The 16442-nt window shown below is 38.4% G+C and overlaps 1 protein-coding gene across 4 annotated transcripts in view; it reads left to right on the forward strand.

The window, feature by feature from the left end:
- The window catches only part of Efl1 (elongation factor like GTPase 1), a 133672-nt gene that overhangs the window by 35281 nt on the left and 81949 nt on the right, over nucleotides 1–16442 (forward strand). For all 4 annotated transcript variants that reach the window (XM_010621178.2, XM_033761117.1, XM_010621180.2 and 1 more), the window contains exons 9-12: nucleotides 1202–1278; nucleotides 1960–2096; nucleotides 2646–2768; nucleotides 5014–5113. In XM_010621178.2, coding sequence (XP_010619480.1) covers nucleotides 1202–1278; nucleotides 1960–2096; nucleotides 2646–2768; nucleotides 5014–5113 — 437 coding nt within the window. The remainder of the gene's footprint in view (nucleotides 1–1201; nucleotides 1279–1959; nucleotides 2097–2645; nucleotides 2769–5013; nucleotides 5114–16442) is intronic.

A 16442-nucleotide genomic window follows, 5' to 3' on the forward strand; every position in this document is an offset into this window, starting at 1 on the left:
TTTTTTTTTTTTTTTTTTTTTTTTTTTTTTTTGGTTTATTTGAGACAGCTTCTTACTTTGTAGCCCAGGCTGGCCTTGAACTTGCGGTACTCTTTCTGCCTCATGTGCCACCATACCTGGCCTACCCTTCATCCTTTTATGCTTCATGCCTCAGTGGAGGTTATACTGATTATATAATGCAGTTGCCTTTTTGTTTAGTGTCATATCATGAGTGTCTTTCATTGCCCTTGAAATATTTTTATAAACTGTGTATTTCAAAGTGGGTATATGCAGCTAAGCGGGAAAGATCATGGGTTGAGAATCAGCTGCATTAGCACAGTGACATTTGTCTTGGTATTTCTATCTGTAAAATGGAGTTATTAGTACCTATAGATTAGTTAGGATCATTATATGACATAAACTCTTTAGAGCAGCTTCTGTCACAAGAGCTACCCTGTTTTTAGTTTTTTTAAAGTACCATCATATGCTCACTTTGGCAGTGCATATACTAAAGTACTATCATATAAATAATCATCCTCCAGTAACTGAACACAATTTTTTTTATATTGAAAGTAATGCCATGATAGATGTCTTTGTGCATACATTTTTGTGTTTTCACGATAGCTTTTTTAAAGCCAGGCATTCAGAGGCAGTGACTTTGAATTTCCTAGTACTGTACTATTGCAAGCTACTCTTCAGAAAGGATGTATTGATTTATAATCCATCTTATGTATTTGTGAGAATGTTTTCCTGAGAGTGCTGTGACTTCTAACTTTTTCCATAGCTTGGTGAGGGAAATGGGAGGCCATTTAAAAAATTTTTTTCCACTCCTTGTAAACGTATTTCCTACATTTAAGAACATTTCCTATTTCTGGTAGCCTTAACTCAAAGTCTGTGGTTGGAGACTGAACATGCAGAATGCCATGTAGCTCTCCCTTGAATGCTTTGTGTTGCTTTGGTGGTAGAGATAGGTGGCACATCCACAGAGATAAGCCCGTCCACCAAAAGATCACATGGTGTTCAGTTCCCCTGGTCCCCAGATGATGGAAATGGTGAGATAGTATTGGGGATTAGTGACTGCTTAGAACGTTTTATCACTGCTTTCATCTTTACCACTGAGTAACGGTTTGTGAATAGAAATGAGACATACAGGTTCTGAGAATGAATATGTAAATGCCTGGTTAATGTTCAGGAGCTTAAAGCCATATATTCTTTTGTACAGGCCAAAGGAAAGAAACCTTTATTTGTACAGTTGATCCTGGAAAATATATGGAGTTTATATGATGCTGTTTTGAAAAAGTAAGCCTGTTGTAAAATTGTTTAATTTTTGGCAACTTTGGGCTGTATAATTTGCCTCACTTTGTGGTTTGGTGAGTCATACTTCAGAAAGCTGAGATAATGGAGTCTGTGACCAGAGCTTGTATATATCGGTCTTGGAAATAATTTAAACCCAAGTGAAGGATGGGGGAGGAGGGACAAAATAGCAGGATTTTTTAGAGTGCTGAGGTGAAGATATAAAAGGATGGAGAAAACCTTGGCCCTTTGTTTTTATAAACCAGTTTTTAAAAGTAGTCATTAAAGTAGCAAAGGGGCTTGAAATCTAGAACCTTTAATGGGGAACTTGGGAAATAAATTTTTCTGGTACAAGTAGAAAAGAAAGCTGGCTTTTATATTTTCTCAGTTACTCCCAAGGTAGAATAATAACTTTCCACATTTTTTTTGTAAAACACTTTACCAATTGGCATAGCTTATGACAGTTGTGGAATGGAGCGCTGAGAGAAGTTTTGTAGGAATGCATTTGGAAGAATAAGCATGGAGGCTGGGGAGTCCTCACCTCTGGCAGGGTCCCTTCAGCCATTTTAACTTTCCTGAAAGAGTAGTGTGTGTGTGTGGGGGGGTGTCAAATAATGTAAACTTTCTTTTCCTTACTACTCATGGTTGTCTGTGTTTGCCTTTCCCCTTCTCTGATTTTCACTACAGGGACAAAGAAAAAATTGAGAAAATAGTGACTTCTTTAGGATTAAAGATTGGAGCCCGAGAGGCCCGGCATTCAGATCCTAAGGTTCAGGTCAATGCCATTTGCAGCCAATGGCTGCCCATCTCCCATGCTGTCCTTTGTATCCTTTTTTCTAATGTTTTATAGTAAATGTTTCTCAGAATACAGGGAAGAGCACTGTTCAATTAGCAACTAAGTAATACTCTGGAAATAACACATCCCAATCCAAAGTAAGACCTCTCTGTTAATTTAGTATTCTACCATAAAACTGTATCTTGTATTTAAAAAATTAATATACTAATACTGATTACTCTTAATACTAAGTGTTTTTAAAAAGACATTTTTGTTTAATAAACATAAAAATATTTGCACTAAGAAGTACATGTAAATAGATAATTTAGGTGCTTCTGATAAATAACTGATTCTCTTTCAAGGTCACAGTAAGCCAGTGAGGCTCTGTTTCCCTCACGCATTCCATGGGCCACTAGGGAGGGGATCTATTGTAAGACTTCTGTATGATAGCACCTGGAAATTGTGTGTATATTTTGACATGTAATTCATAAAACCACCTTACAGTCCATGTATTTCCTGTGTAGACCTCGAATGTAGTGAGTCTTTGCCCTTGTCTAGTCACCAGCTCAGAGTGTTGGTCCTTGACAGCAGGCTTCAGCCATGGTGTGCCAGAAACTTCCCAGTCCCCTGGACATCGCATCTGAGAGGGTGGAGAAGCTGATGTGCACAGGATCTCAGACATTCGACTCTCTTCCCCTGGAAACACAAGCCCTGAAAGCAGGTGAGGCAGGGATGGCTATCTGGGTATGCACCACTCATTGATTCACTTCAGACTGCTGTAGTTTGCTGAATGCCAGTCTGCAAAAAGGCCAATTTGCCATATATTCACTTCCATAAATCACCATTCCATTGGTTTTGTTCCTCACTTCCCAAGTTTCACTTTCACTACAGCCATTTTGTTCAGCTGGTTGGGTGGGCAACCAGAGACCTTGAGTTTCTTTCCTGCTGTCCTGATCCTATTTCTTAATCATGCTTGATTCCATCCTCCCAAATAGCCAGGAATATGTTCTCTGAATTGTGGCTTCAGGACCATAGCCATGTCGCTAAGGACTGAGAAAAAGTGGTTCCAGGAACCATGCCACTCACGAAGTCCCTGTGCACACTGTCCCCATGACAGGGCTCGTTTCCATCCTAGGGTCTGAGGGCATCATGTATGTTTACCTCTTCAGCTTTTTTCTTCCCTTTCTATTGATTTTGTAGCCCCTATTCCTAGACCACTCCACTGCTGCTCACCATAGGTAACCTTTGAGTCTCACTTTGCTAGATCATGGGGCTACTTCTCATCTTCTTCTGACCAGACCTTTCACCAGCATTTGACATATTGGTGCCTTCCTCTTTCTTGGACTTCTGGCTTCCAATTGCTTCTGCCTCCCTCCCTGTCTCTTTTGATCTCTTTTCTGGTGCTTAATCACTATCTCTTCTGGCGCTTCTCCACCTGACTTGTTAACATTGAGATATCCTAAGCAGTGCCCAGTTTTTGGACTTCATTTCTTAACTGTAGTCATGCTCCTAGTGGTCTCATCAAATCTTAAGTGACGCTGATATGTTCATTGTTTCCCACATCTATGCCTGTGGTCCACACCTGTTCTCTCAACTCCACACTTGGATGTTCAATTGACACACTCCTTTATCTATGCAACTGTTTCAGAAGCATCATAAAGTTAACAAATTCCAAAGCTGTCTTTTTATTTTATCCCCAGTCCTGTTCATCCTCATTCCTTTCTCAGCTAGGGGAGCTTCCATCCTTTTCTTTTCTCATTCCCCAAACCTTGGAGTCAAATGTGGCTCTTACATTGATCTCACATCTCCACATCCAGGCTATCAGCAAATTCTACTTACTCTTCTGTGCATCCAGAATTCAACTGCTTCCCATCACTTCTCCTTCTGCCTCTCTAGGCCAGCCAGCCACCATTTCTCACTGGCTTATCATAATAGTATTCCAACCAGTATCTTTGCTGCTGCTCTGGATTCTGGTAGGTAGTGTTTTCACTACCTGCAGCCAGGAGTCCTGTGAACATGTCAGTCAGGGCAAAAGTCCTGTATTACAAAGCTTTCCACAGCTTTTGCTGGCAAGACTTGGATGTGTGTTGAATTCTTCCTGGTGTTTTGTTTTCTGTTTGAGTTCTTATACAGATTATTTTGATATGCGGTAATTTTTAAAAATTGATAGCTGAGGGGCCAGGGATTTAGCTCAGTTTTTCCACCACCTCCCTCACAAGTGCAAGGTTCCGAGTTCGATCCCTGCTACAAAAAAATAATAGTAATTACTAACCAATGGTTTTGTGCCTCAAACATAGTTTAAGAAATACGTCCATATGTTGATAGGAAATTGTGTTAAGTGTTATATATTTAGAGATAATTGACATTTGTATCTGTATAGTATGGAAGCTTGATTTCTTCCTCTTGTTTGGTGTGGTACTAGGGATTGAACACAGGACTTTGTGCATGCTAGACAAACACTCCACTGCTAAGCTACAACTTCAGCCCCTGAATCTTTATAAGAATTTTTGTTACTGTTATACATGATACAATTTTTTTTTTATTTTTAAACTTATTTTTGTAAGGGATTAGAAAAGCTATTGAGTGTCATTTATTTTAACAAACTACCCACTGACTCCTGACCTTTGGTAACATTCCTTAATTCTGTCCCTTATCTCCTAGATATAACTGCACGGTTGACCTCCATTCCATAGCTTCAGCTCTTCTATAAGAGCCCCTCTCACCCAGCCAACCCCTGCTCTGTTACTTTTGCTTTTCTTTTGTTATTTTTGCCAACTCTTGATCTTGCTCTAATGTTCTGCTTTTCTTTCCAAGCAATCTTTCTGAGTGGAATTTTGGCCGTAGTTATAAAAAGTTATGTATATATGATTTTATGTTCTAAACATCTTGATTGCTTTCCAGAAATTTTTGATTTTTTAATAACTGGAAGACAATAGTGACATTTTTGCTTCCTGTTGTTTGTTTAGCTTTTATGAAATGTGGAAGTGAAGATACTGCTCCAGTTATTATCTTTGTTTCCAAAATGTTTGCAGTTGATTCTAAAGCCTTGCCTCAGAATAAGCCAAGGTAAGAAACGGGGGGAAGTTGGGCTGGGCTAGGGAAGTGGCCTGTGTGTGTTGGTAGCATAGGGGTGTGGGTGGGAGGGCACAGAAATGGTGTCTCCTCAGCCTGGCATTTGACATCAGACTAGTCCCTAGGATAACATGCAGGGTGTGCAGGTGTAGAACCTTTGTGATGCTCTGAAGGGGACAGCTGTTGACATCAGCTCTGGGATATAGACTTGAGCTGATAGATATCTGAAGAGTAGTGTAGTAGCAGTAACAATGGTTACCTTTATTGAGTATGGCAGATAGGATATAATCTAAGCCTGCTTTGTCTCATCTAATTCTGACTGCCTCAGTGGAGACTGTGAATATGTGATCTCTGCTTCTCACTGTCTATATAATGCATATGTGAAGGTGGCAGGTGTGGAGATGGATTATTTCTCACATTCTTGAGTCTTGGAGAATCCATCTATTCTGTGTCATCTGTTTTCATGTGTCCCTTCTGTCCCTCCCTTCTGCCTCCCTGTGAGCTTGGTTCTTTATCCTCTCTAGTGGGAAATATTACAGTAAACTCTGAGCTGTCTCCTGCCCTGTGCTTAGTTCTACCAAACCATTAGTCATCCTCCCTTCATAATGATCTTTGTAAGGCATAACTGTGGAGATTTAGGTCTCCTGATTAAAAACCCTCAGTGATTGTTGTTTTAGGAGCTCTGCCTAAAATGTGAAGTGTACTGTTGGTGACAATTCCAGTGGTGCTCAGGGAAACATTTTAATTTAGTTATATTTATTTTAATTTATATTCATGAGTATTGCTTCTTTATACCAAGTGATAATAGCTTTTCTTCTTACACAATTAGATTTTACGTTTTAATGAAGTAAAACTGTCTGTTTAGATAAAATGTTAAGTGAATTGTATGCAGAGGTAGTAGAAATTGTGAAGGTTATTTGTGAGAGTGATTAAAGTTTTGGGATCTGTAGCCTATGAAATAAACTTGACCTATTCATGACCTAATTCCATATTTCACCTAGATTTTTGTTTCTGTTTCTCTACTGTCCTGTACTAGTCCCTGAACAAATTTAATGTTTTATGCTCCACCTGGAAAGGTCTCTGTTGTTCTAGTAACATTCTGCTTATCCTTCAAGAGAAAAGTTGTATATTAAATTTTAGTAGTATCCTAGTGGTTTAAATGTAGGAGAGAGGTTTCAGTATTTTTACCCTGAAGATAAGTGAAGGAATAGATGAAAGAATTGAGTGAATGTCTGAATGGGAGAATGAATAGGTCATTGAATGAGTTGCTGAATTAGTAAGTGAGTTAAGTAAATATTACATTGTATGTCTAGGCTCTTCCCAGCTGATTTCAGTTCTGTGTATAGCAACACTTTTTTTATATCCTCAAGAGATTAAATTGTTTGGCCACTGGAACTGTCCCAGGGATTCTTGTAGAACCTTAGAGAAGTGGAAAACATTCTTGCGATTTCAAACACTTGTATTTATATTATCTAAAATGCTTTCTGTACCATCCTTCATTTTCATGCTGAAGAATAACAGTAATAGTACATCTGCTATTAATTATGTTTTCTGTGAATGTATTTCTTAAAAATTTACCATGTTTTCTATATTTTTAGTATACTTCTGGTGGTGCAATTCTACAAGGGGCTTTTATTGATTTTATTTTTCGTGTTTGACTTAACCATCATTGATTTTAAGAATTGTTTTGTATAATAGCACATTATTTTCAATTATGACTGGGTAGGGTCATCATCATTATCTTGCTATTGTCTATCTTCTACCCGGTTTCTTTTTTTTTCTTATGTTTTCCTACTTTTAAAATTTGGGGGATATACATTAGAAGTTGATGTAATAACACATTATTTCTATTATGTAAGATACACCAAGCCAAGGGCAGCTGAGTATTACTTCCTTTAGTGTAGATTCAGCAGTGATACATGCTGAAGAGAAAATTAAAGCAAGAAATGGGGTGGGCTGGGGATTTTTAGCTCAGTGGCACCACACATGCCTTACACGAGGTCCTGAGTTTGATCCCTGGTACAAAAAAAAAGGGGGGGGGATAAAAGAAATGGGGTAACAGGACACCGACAAAACTTGAAAGGCCTGTCTCTGATTTAGTGAAAAGCTGTCCTGGCTTCACTACTCAGCTGTGACTCCTGTTGATGTGGCTAAAGCACCTCTGAGTATGTGGGACTGTCCAGGGCTTATGTAGCATTCTCTGAGCCACAGCCATTGCAGTTTTAACTTTTTAAAATTAATTTTAGTGATACATTTTAGATATACATAATAACATTCATCATGTGGAATTTGTATTTGTACATAATATATCTTGGTTCTTTTTTCCTCCTTCTCTCCCCTACCTTCAACTCTTCTTTCCCTCATTTACAAAAGCTTTGTTTCCATTTTCCTTTTTTTTTTTCCTTTTCCTTCCCTTCCTTTCCCTCTCCACCCTCTCTAGTTCCCCTTCCCTTGAACATTTTCTTCTTGTTTCATGATATCTATTATACATTTTGTCCTTATTTACACTTTCAGTTTCTCCCACCAGAGAAACAATGCAATGTTTGTTCATGTGTGTCTGATTTATTTCCGTTAAGAGTATAGTCTCAAGGTGCATCCATTTACCTAGGAATATCTTGTTTATCCTTCTTTATGGCAGAGTAGTTCTCCGCTGTGTTAAAACACACACACACACACACACACACACACACACACGTCTTCTTTATTCATTGGTTAATGTGCATTTGGGCCGTTTCCAAGATTTAACTATTACAAACTTTGGTGCTATAAACAGATATGCATATATTGCTGTGGTATGATGCCTTTAATTCTTTATAGAAGATACCAAGAATGGAAATAGCTGGGTGAAGTGGAACTTCTAGTTTTAGTTTTCTGGGGGATTTCCACATTGATTTTCACAGTGCTTGCACCAGTCTCTCTTCCAACCAACAGTGGAGAAGGGTTCCTTTTCCCCATAGCCCCGCCAGCATTTGTTATTGGTTGATTTCTTGATAACAGCTGTTCTTCAGTAAGATAGAATTTCATTGTTGATATTGGACATTATTTCATATATTTATATGCTTTTTCTACTTCGTCTGAGAAGTGTCTGTTCATTTCAGATGCCCATTTTTGGATTGAGTCTTTAAATTTGGGAGAGTCTTTGTTTTATTTATTTATTTTTAGTTCTTTATATATTCTAGATACTAGACCTTTGTGTGAGGAACAGCTGGCAAATTTTTTTTCCCACTCTATGGATTGTCTTCTCACTCTGGTTGCTTTCACTGTTCAAAAGCTTCTTAACAAGATGAGATCCCACTTGTTGATTCTTTGTGATATTTCCTGTGCAGTTGGGGTTTTGTTCATATACTCTTCACCTACACCTATGTCTTCAAGAGTTCTACCTTTTCTCTCTTCCAGAAGATTTAGTGTTTCTGCTTTAATATTTAGATCTTTGATCCATTTCAATTTTAGCTTAGTACATAGTGAGAGATATGTGTCTAGTTTTAGTTTTTGGCATGCACAAAGCCAGTTTTTCTGCACCATTTATTAAAGAAGCTATCTTTTGTCTGGTGAAGGTTTGGCCCCTTTGTCAAAGGTAAGGTATTTGTATTATGGTAATTTTGTAATGTAATTACAAGTTGAGATTGTGATGCCCCCTGCCTTGCCTTGGTTGCCCAGAATTGCATTTGCCATTCTAGGTCTCTGGTTCCAAATGAATTTTAGGATTGTGTTCTCTAGCTCTGTGGGGTATGCTATTGGTATTTTGATTAAGATTACATTAAATCTATATAACAATTTTGGGACTGTGGCCATTTTCACTATATTGGTTCTTCCTACCCAGGAATAAGGGATATCTTACCATTTTCTGATATCCTTTTCGTTCTTTTTTCAGACTACTGTAGTATTCTGAATGTAAAGGTCTTGTACTTCCTTTGTTAGATTGATTCCTTAATATTTGGTTTTTTTGGATGCTGTTGTAAGAGGCATAGTTTCCCTAATTTTTCTCTCAGTGAGTTTGTTGTTTGTATACAGGACTGCTATTGAATTTTGAGTGTTGACTTTGTATGTAGCTATGCTACTGAATTTGGTTATTAAATCTAGAAGTCTTTTGGTGGATTTTTTTGGGGTCTTCTATGTGGAATATCATGTCACCAACAAATAATGATAATTTAACTTCTTCCTTTCTTATCCTTATTCCTTTTATTTCTTTCTCTTATCTAATTGCTCTGGCTTATGTTTCCAGAACTATACTGAATAGAAGTGGTGGTACTAGACATCCTTGTCTTGTTCCTGATTTTAGAGTGAAAGCTTTCAGTTTTTTTCCATTTTGTATGATGTTGGCTGTTGGTTTGTCATAAGATAACTTTTATCAAATTGAGATAAAGAACGTCTATTCCAATTTTCTGCAGGGTTTTTTTTATCATGGATGGGTGTTGGACTTTGTCAGATTTTTTTTTTTTTTTTGCATCTATTGAGATGATCTTTGCCATTACTTCTGTGAACAAGTTTTTTAAATGTCATTTGCTTTTTCATTGACTCTGCTCAATCTTATATTATTCTTTGCATTATCTAGCAGCTGTGGGATTTTTGTGTGTGTGTGTGGTTCCTTAGTGTTTTTAAGAAATTTTTGTTTTCATGATTGCTAACCACAAGATATGATATTCTGTCCTCACATTAGTTCATTCTGCTGCATATACTTCCTCTTTTGTTTTGTTTTTTTTTTTTTTTTGAGATAGTGTTTCACTATGTAGGTCACTATGTAGCCCAGGCTGGCCAACTCATAGCAGTTCTCCTGCCTGAGCCTTTTGAGTTCTGGGATTACAGGCATGAGCCATCATGTCCTGCTTCTGCTGCATATACTTTCTTTTTTTGCTTGTTTTGTTTTTTGAGACAGTCTCACTGTATAGTTGAGACTGACCTAGAACTCACTATGTAGCCCAGGCTGGTCTTGAACTCACAGCAATCCTCCTGCCTCAGTCTCCCATGTGCTGGGATTACAGGCATGTGCCACCACTCCCGGCCTGCTGCATATACTTTCAATAGAAGTTTTAATCTCCTGGATATTTGGTTGAATCTATATCATGTATTCTGTTCCATTTCTGTGTTGGGCACTCATGGTTTCCATCATTTTCCTAAGGTCTTCTATATTTTTATTTTTATTTTCTTTAGATTCACTAATCATGCTCTTCATTATGGTCATCATCATCTCTGAAGTTATCTGAGAAATTATTTTTGCTTTGAGTTTTTCTAGATCCACATTCATTTGCTTTGGTATTTCCGCTGTTACCACTTCAGAGTCTAGGAGTATAGCTTTTGAATTGTATTGTTCCACCACATTGCTCTCTGGGTTTGCATTTGATGAGCTGAAAGTTTGGGGTTACATCTTGCTTAGCTGTCTTCTTGTTTTCTACTTATTTTATTTAATTTAATTTGGTTCCTTTATTGATGCTTATACATTTCTTAGGGTAGTTATCTTTATTGCTTGTATGGAGAACCCTTAGGAAATGACTACTTCTCAGAGATGTCTTCCAGGTGTAGCTGGCTTTTGGGTTTTGAGTTTGTTGCAAGATCCTACCTCTTCAATTTATTGGGGATCAGAAATTGCTGCCTATTTGGCCTAGTTCCTAGTTCACTGGTCTGTAGAATTTTTTAAGATCCTTAGACAAGCTCAGTGTTGGTATACCAGGAAGAACAACTGATAAGAACAATTATGTCACGTTGACTAAAGTAAAACAATCAGCAATAACAACAGCATCAAACATAGTCTAGAAAATGACAAACTGTAGTAACTCTTAATTTGCTACCTTTAACTGTATCAACAGGATTTGTAGTTATATAACAAAATCTAAAACCAGAAAATTGTATATAGTAAATATTCTCTTGATATGGCAAGTTTACTCTCAGGGCAGAAAATTTAAAAGGGGTTAGGGGAAAAATAAAGAAATAAGAGAAACGTATTAAAAACAAGGCTAGGGCCAGGGATTTAGCTCAGTGGCACCCTGACTGCCTCGCAAATGCAAGATCCTGAGTTTGATCCCCAGCACCAAAAATTTAAAAAAAAAGAAAAGGCTAAAGTACAAAGGAAGATTATGCAAGTTTAGGAATTGGTGAAGAGAACAGGAGGGAAAGAAAGAAGAAACAGAAACAACAGAACTAAACAAAAAAACTAGAAACAGTATTCTCATCCGTATAAAAACAACAAAAAGTCAAGAAAAAATAGAAAAATATTAAAAAGTAAAATAATAAAAAATCAAAAGAACAAAAAGAAATTAGTATCTGTGCTTTTATCGCTTAACAGAGGGGCCAGACAGAGCACAGATCTGTGTTGATTGATCCCAGTAAACCAGCAGTAGAATTTTGGTGGTGGTGGTGAGTAATGCCAGAAAACTCTAGTTCGTAGTTCCACTGAAGTTCAGGCTGCTTCTAGTTCCTGGCTGTGAGGCTGTTTCTGGAGTTTTTCAGCCTGCAACATTCCAACTGCCTCCTGTTGGCTTGAACTCACCTCCCTGACCTTCTGCTGTCTTGAACTTGGCTATGCCTAAAACTGACACTTGGAGCAACTAGATGGAGCCAAACTTGAGTCCTGACTTAGGTTGGTCCCTTTTCAAAATGGCTGCTGGCCAACTGCCCACTTTTGTGGGACTTCTGAACCCCAAATAACTTATTAGCCACTGCAATCCTCGGTGTCCACTACTATCTTCCACTTGTGTGTTTCCCTGTGAAGTCCCTCTTGGGTCATGAGTACTCACATTGTGTCTGCAGGTTTGAGCTGCCCCTCCCATATTGTGAGCCAGAGCTCAGGGAGAGAACACTGCTTGCCACTTCTCTGTTGTGAGTTGAGGTCTCTTTCTTTGCTCTCATTGTGGGCTCTAAATCTTGCTTTAGAACCTTGCTGGGTCCTGCAGACCCACTTGCCTCCTCCTCTTCCTCACATTTCTATTTTCCACCTTCTGGACACCAAATCTTGGAGAGGCTGTTTCTCTCCTGTTCACCACTCTTCCAGGAAGTCCCTTTCCCCCCATTCTTTGGTTTTTTTGAGACAGGGTTTTACTCTGTAATTCAATCTGGCCTTGAACTTATTATGTACCTGTTTTAATTATTAAGCTCTTTCTTCTTCATTTAATTACTTGATTACTTTATGTATTTACTGTCATTTCAGTTATTTCATCTTCATGAATGAAATGCTCTTTGCATTTCCAGGTTAATTTTGGGATCAACTTATCCAACTGCCTGTGCCCCTACAGACACACCCCATTAGGGTTTTCATAGGGATTGCAAGGAATTAGAGCTCTCTTGGGTGAAAAGTGACATTATTATACCACTGAGAATTGCAGTGTATGGGTGAGGTGTATTTTTCATTTATTTCAATCTTTTACAATTATATTTTCTTTAATAGTATTTTAGCATTTTTTTGGCTAGTGTTCTCAAACATCTTTAGTAGAGATATTCTTAGCTATTATTTAGCTTTAATATAATTAAAGTATTTTTTGTAAACTCATTTTCTGTTCATCTTTTTCTGATATTTAGGAGTATAGTTCAATTACATTGATCTTAGTTATTTTCTTAATTTACATCTACTATTTCATTCATATTCTTTGATGTTTCTACAATCCTGCAAATGATAACAGTCTTGTTACCCTGGTTAGGTCCTCCCACACATGACTTAGAGGAGGTGGTTGATAGAGGCATTCTTACCTCCTTTCCGGTTTTTCAAATCTGATATTCTGTCCTCACATTGGCTCATTCTGCTGCATATGCTTTGAGTGGTATTTTTAATCTCTTGGATATCTGTGTCTGTTTCATAGGTTCCATTTCTTTTCTATACTGGGCATTCATGGTTTCCATCATTTTCCTGAGTTGTATATTTTTTTAAATCTGTGTCTACTTTAGAGTTATTAAGCATGTCTTTCATTCTTGTCACCATCTCTGTAGTTATCTGAGAAATTATTTCTGCTTTGAATTTCTTTAGAGCCTTGTTCAGCTGCTTTGTTACTTCTACTGTTACCATTTCAGAGAGTATACAAGTGGGTGGCTTTCAGATTCTTTTCAGATTGTTGCACTTAATTGCCCCCTGGGTTTGCCTTTGGTGAGCTGAAAGTTGGGAGTTGCATCTTACTTAAGTGTCTTCTCATTTTCTAATTTTTTTTGTTTGTTTGTTTAATTCCTGGATTGATGCTAGTAGATGGCTTATGGTTAGTAGCTTTATTGCCAGTATTCAGAACCCTTAGGAAATGACATCTTCTCAGAGGCGTCTTCTAGATGTAGCTGGCTTTTGGGTTTTGAATCTGTTTCAAGATCCTACCTCTTCAATTTATTGGGGATAAGTAGAACCTGCCTGTTTGGCACAGCACCTGGTTCTGGCCTATAGAATTCTTTAAAATCCTTAGATAAACTCAGTCTTGGTATACTAGGAAGAACAACTGATTAAAACAGTTATGTTATCTTGGCTAAAATAGTACATACAGCAATAATAAGAGCATCAAACACAGCCTAGAAAATGTGTAACTATTATATATGAAACTGTGATCAGTATTAATATGCTATCTTTAACTGTCTGAATTAGATTTGTGGTTATATAACTAAATCTAGAACGAACCAGAAAATTGTATCAGTAAGCCCTCACTATGGTGATTTTACCCTAAAGGGAGACTATTTAGAAGGGTTTTGGGGAAAAAAATAGAGACGTAGAAGATGAATTTAGAAGCATGTGAAGAGAACAAAAGATTATACAAACTTTGAGGAACTGCTTAAGCCCAGAGGGAAAGAGAGAAGAAAGAAATAAAAACAACAGAATGGAACAACCACAACAAAAAACTAGAAACTGTTCACACTTGTGTAAAAACAAGAACAAACAATCAAGATAAAAGAGAACAAAAACCAGAAAAGAGGGAATAAAAAGAAAAAAGAAAAAGAAAACAAGGAGAAGAAAAAATAAAAAAACCCATCCAATTCAGGGCATGTCTTTGCTGACAACGTGGGTAGACAGAATCCAGATCTGAGTTGTTTATCACAGCAAGCCAGCTGTTAATTTATGGTGGAGTAGTAGATAATTCCACCAAGCCTGCACCTGTAGTGCCGCTGAAGTTCAGGTTGGTTTCTTGCTATCAGGCTGGGACTGAATTTGTTGAGTCTACCAGTCTGGTGCCTCTTGCCGACATGAATGCTGTTCCCTAACCTCCCAGTGACTTGAAGTCAGTACCTTTACCAGGACACTGGGAAACACTAGATAGAGTTAGCCTGTAGCTGTTCTGGGTCCTGAGCTCAGTTGGCCCCTCTCCAAGATGGCTACTTGCTAATCTCCTCTCCTGGTTGATGTCTGAACCCAAATAACTCACCAGCCATTGCTGCATCCACTGCTCTGTTCCACTGGTACCTGTCTCTGGAGGCCCCTGGGGTCATCAGCAATCAATGTGCCTCTGCAGGTTCAAGCTTCCCACTCCATAAATCCAGACTCAGGGACAAAGTGCCACCTATCACCTCCCTCTTTTTCATTGAAATCTCCTTGGCTCTCCCTGTGGACTTTAGTTGTTGCTTCAGATCCTTCCTGGGCCCCAGGGACCCACCTCCCTCATTCTCCTCATGCAGCTACATTTCAATGTCTGGACACCACGTGCCAGAGAGGTTCTTTGCTGCTCACCACTCCACCATCTTCCTGGAAGTTCTCCTTTCCAGTTTTTTAGAGAAAGCATTTAATATTTTATTCTCTACAGATGGATCGTTTTTCAGAAATGTCAAATTCTCAGCAAAAAAACAGCAGCAAATGAGTGCTTTTCTCTTCTGAAATATGACCTCTGCAATTCCCATTGTTTTGTTAATCAATCTTTTTTTCCCTCTAAATTCATCCTAGTTGTTTTCAGTGGGAGGCATTGGTCAAAATCCATCTGGTCGGCCACTGCTGAAAACAAAGCCTGCCCCTTTTGAGCAACAGTCTGCTAACTGTTCACATGACTTACTAAATAGGATTTTCTGGGATGAAAAAATTGGCTTGATTGGAAGTGTCTTTTCCATATTATTCTCGTCTCTGGACATTCTGTGTAGGAAATGTTATATAATGTGAAAGAATATAAATGTTAACTTTGTTTTTTGGTACAGGCGATTGAACCCAGGGCCTGTACGTTGAGCTATAAAGTGGCAAAAATGATAGGATCAGTGTGTTTAAAATTGAGGAGGGTGTCTTAGTTACTTTTCTCCTCTCTGAGACTATACCCAACACCCAAAATTAAAGGAGATAAATTTAATTTGGTTTACAGTTTGTAGAGGTTTCAGTTCATAGTTGGCTGGCTCCATGGAAGGGTGGCATGGCAGAGGGGCATCACAGAGAGGCAGGCAGAAGGTAGCAAGCAAAAAGTAAAGACAGATTCTTTATATTTACATTGTATATACATCCTTTATATTATATCCAGGCTACTGCATTCAGGGCAGGTGGCATGCACACACAGGGTAGAGTGCCTTTAATTCTACTCAGAATTGTGCCACATCAATCAGTGGATTACTTTAATAATCACAGATGCCTAATCTCAGTATCACACAACCTAGATCCAGCCATCTCTCAAAAGCCCCACCTATGACCTCAGTGGGAGACATTGGTCAAAACCCACCTACTTGGGTAACTTTGGGGGAACATCTAGACATGTCATAACTGGGAATGTTTTGAGGGGAGCTAATGACAATGTGTCTTTTCTTGTAATAAAATTAGCATTCGCTGTATTTTTTTTTTTTTATCATTCCCCATATTTGAATCCAGGCCTGTCAAGCTTTAAAGCCTAAAGTGTTTGACTTGACTGTGTAGAATCTGCCCTCAGTCATTCTGCATGGCCTTTCGTTGTGCATCCCTGAGTTTAAGCAGGCAGCCATCTAGCTTGTCTAACCTTTTTAGATAGAATCTAGGGCTTTGCTTTTGCTGTTCTGAACTGCAGTTTCACTTCAGAAATTCTTATCGAACTGAATTGTTGAATTCTTACCTGGTGATAAATAACATTTTGTTAGATATTTTCCAGGTATTCCCTGTCTCCACAGTCCCTGAATCTATGTTGCTTTTGCTTCCTTCTTGGGAACAAACTTCTCATAGCAATCACTGTCTTCAAACAGATGCCACTTTTCTTGTTGGTCACCTGCTTCCCATCATCCCAACCGTCTGCTAGTGCAGTTACCCTTGACTGCACCCAGCCCATTTTCCAGCTCTTTCTTCAACTTCTGCCCCTTGGCCAGTGTCACAGTGACGAGCTTGACCACTGTGTGTGGAGTCTTGAAAGTGGATGGTTTTGTGTTCTTGCCTCTCTTCCTTTCACTTCCCAGCCTAACATTTGCATATCTGATCAACATTGTCACCTGTGGTTGCCTTCAT

The sequence above is a fragment of the Fukomys damarensis genome, unplaced genomic scaffold, assembly GCF_012274545.1.
Source record: "Fukomys damarensis isolate Sample0158 unplaced genomic scaffold, DMR_v1.0_HiC HiC_scaffold_7, whole genome shotgun sequence".
Classification (NCBI taxonomy): Eukaryota; Metazoa; Chordata; class Mammalia; order Rodentia; family Bathyergidae; genus Fukomys; species Fukomys damarensis.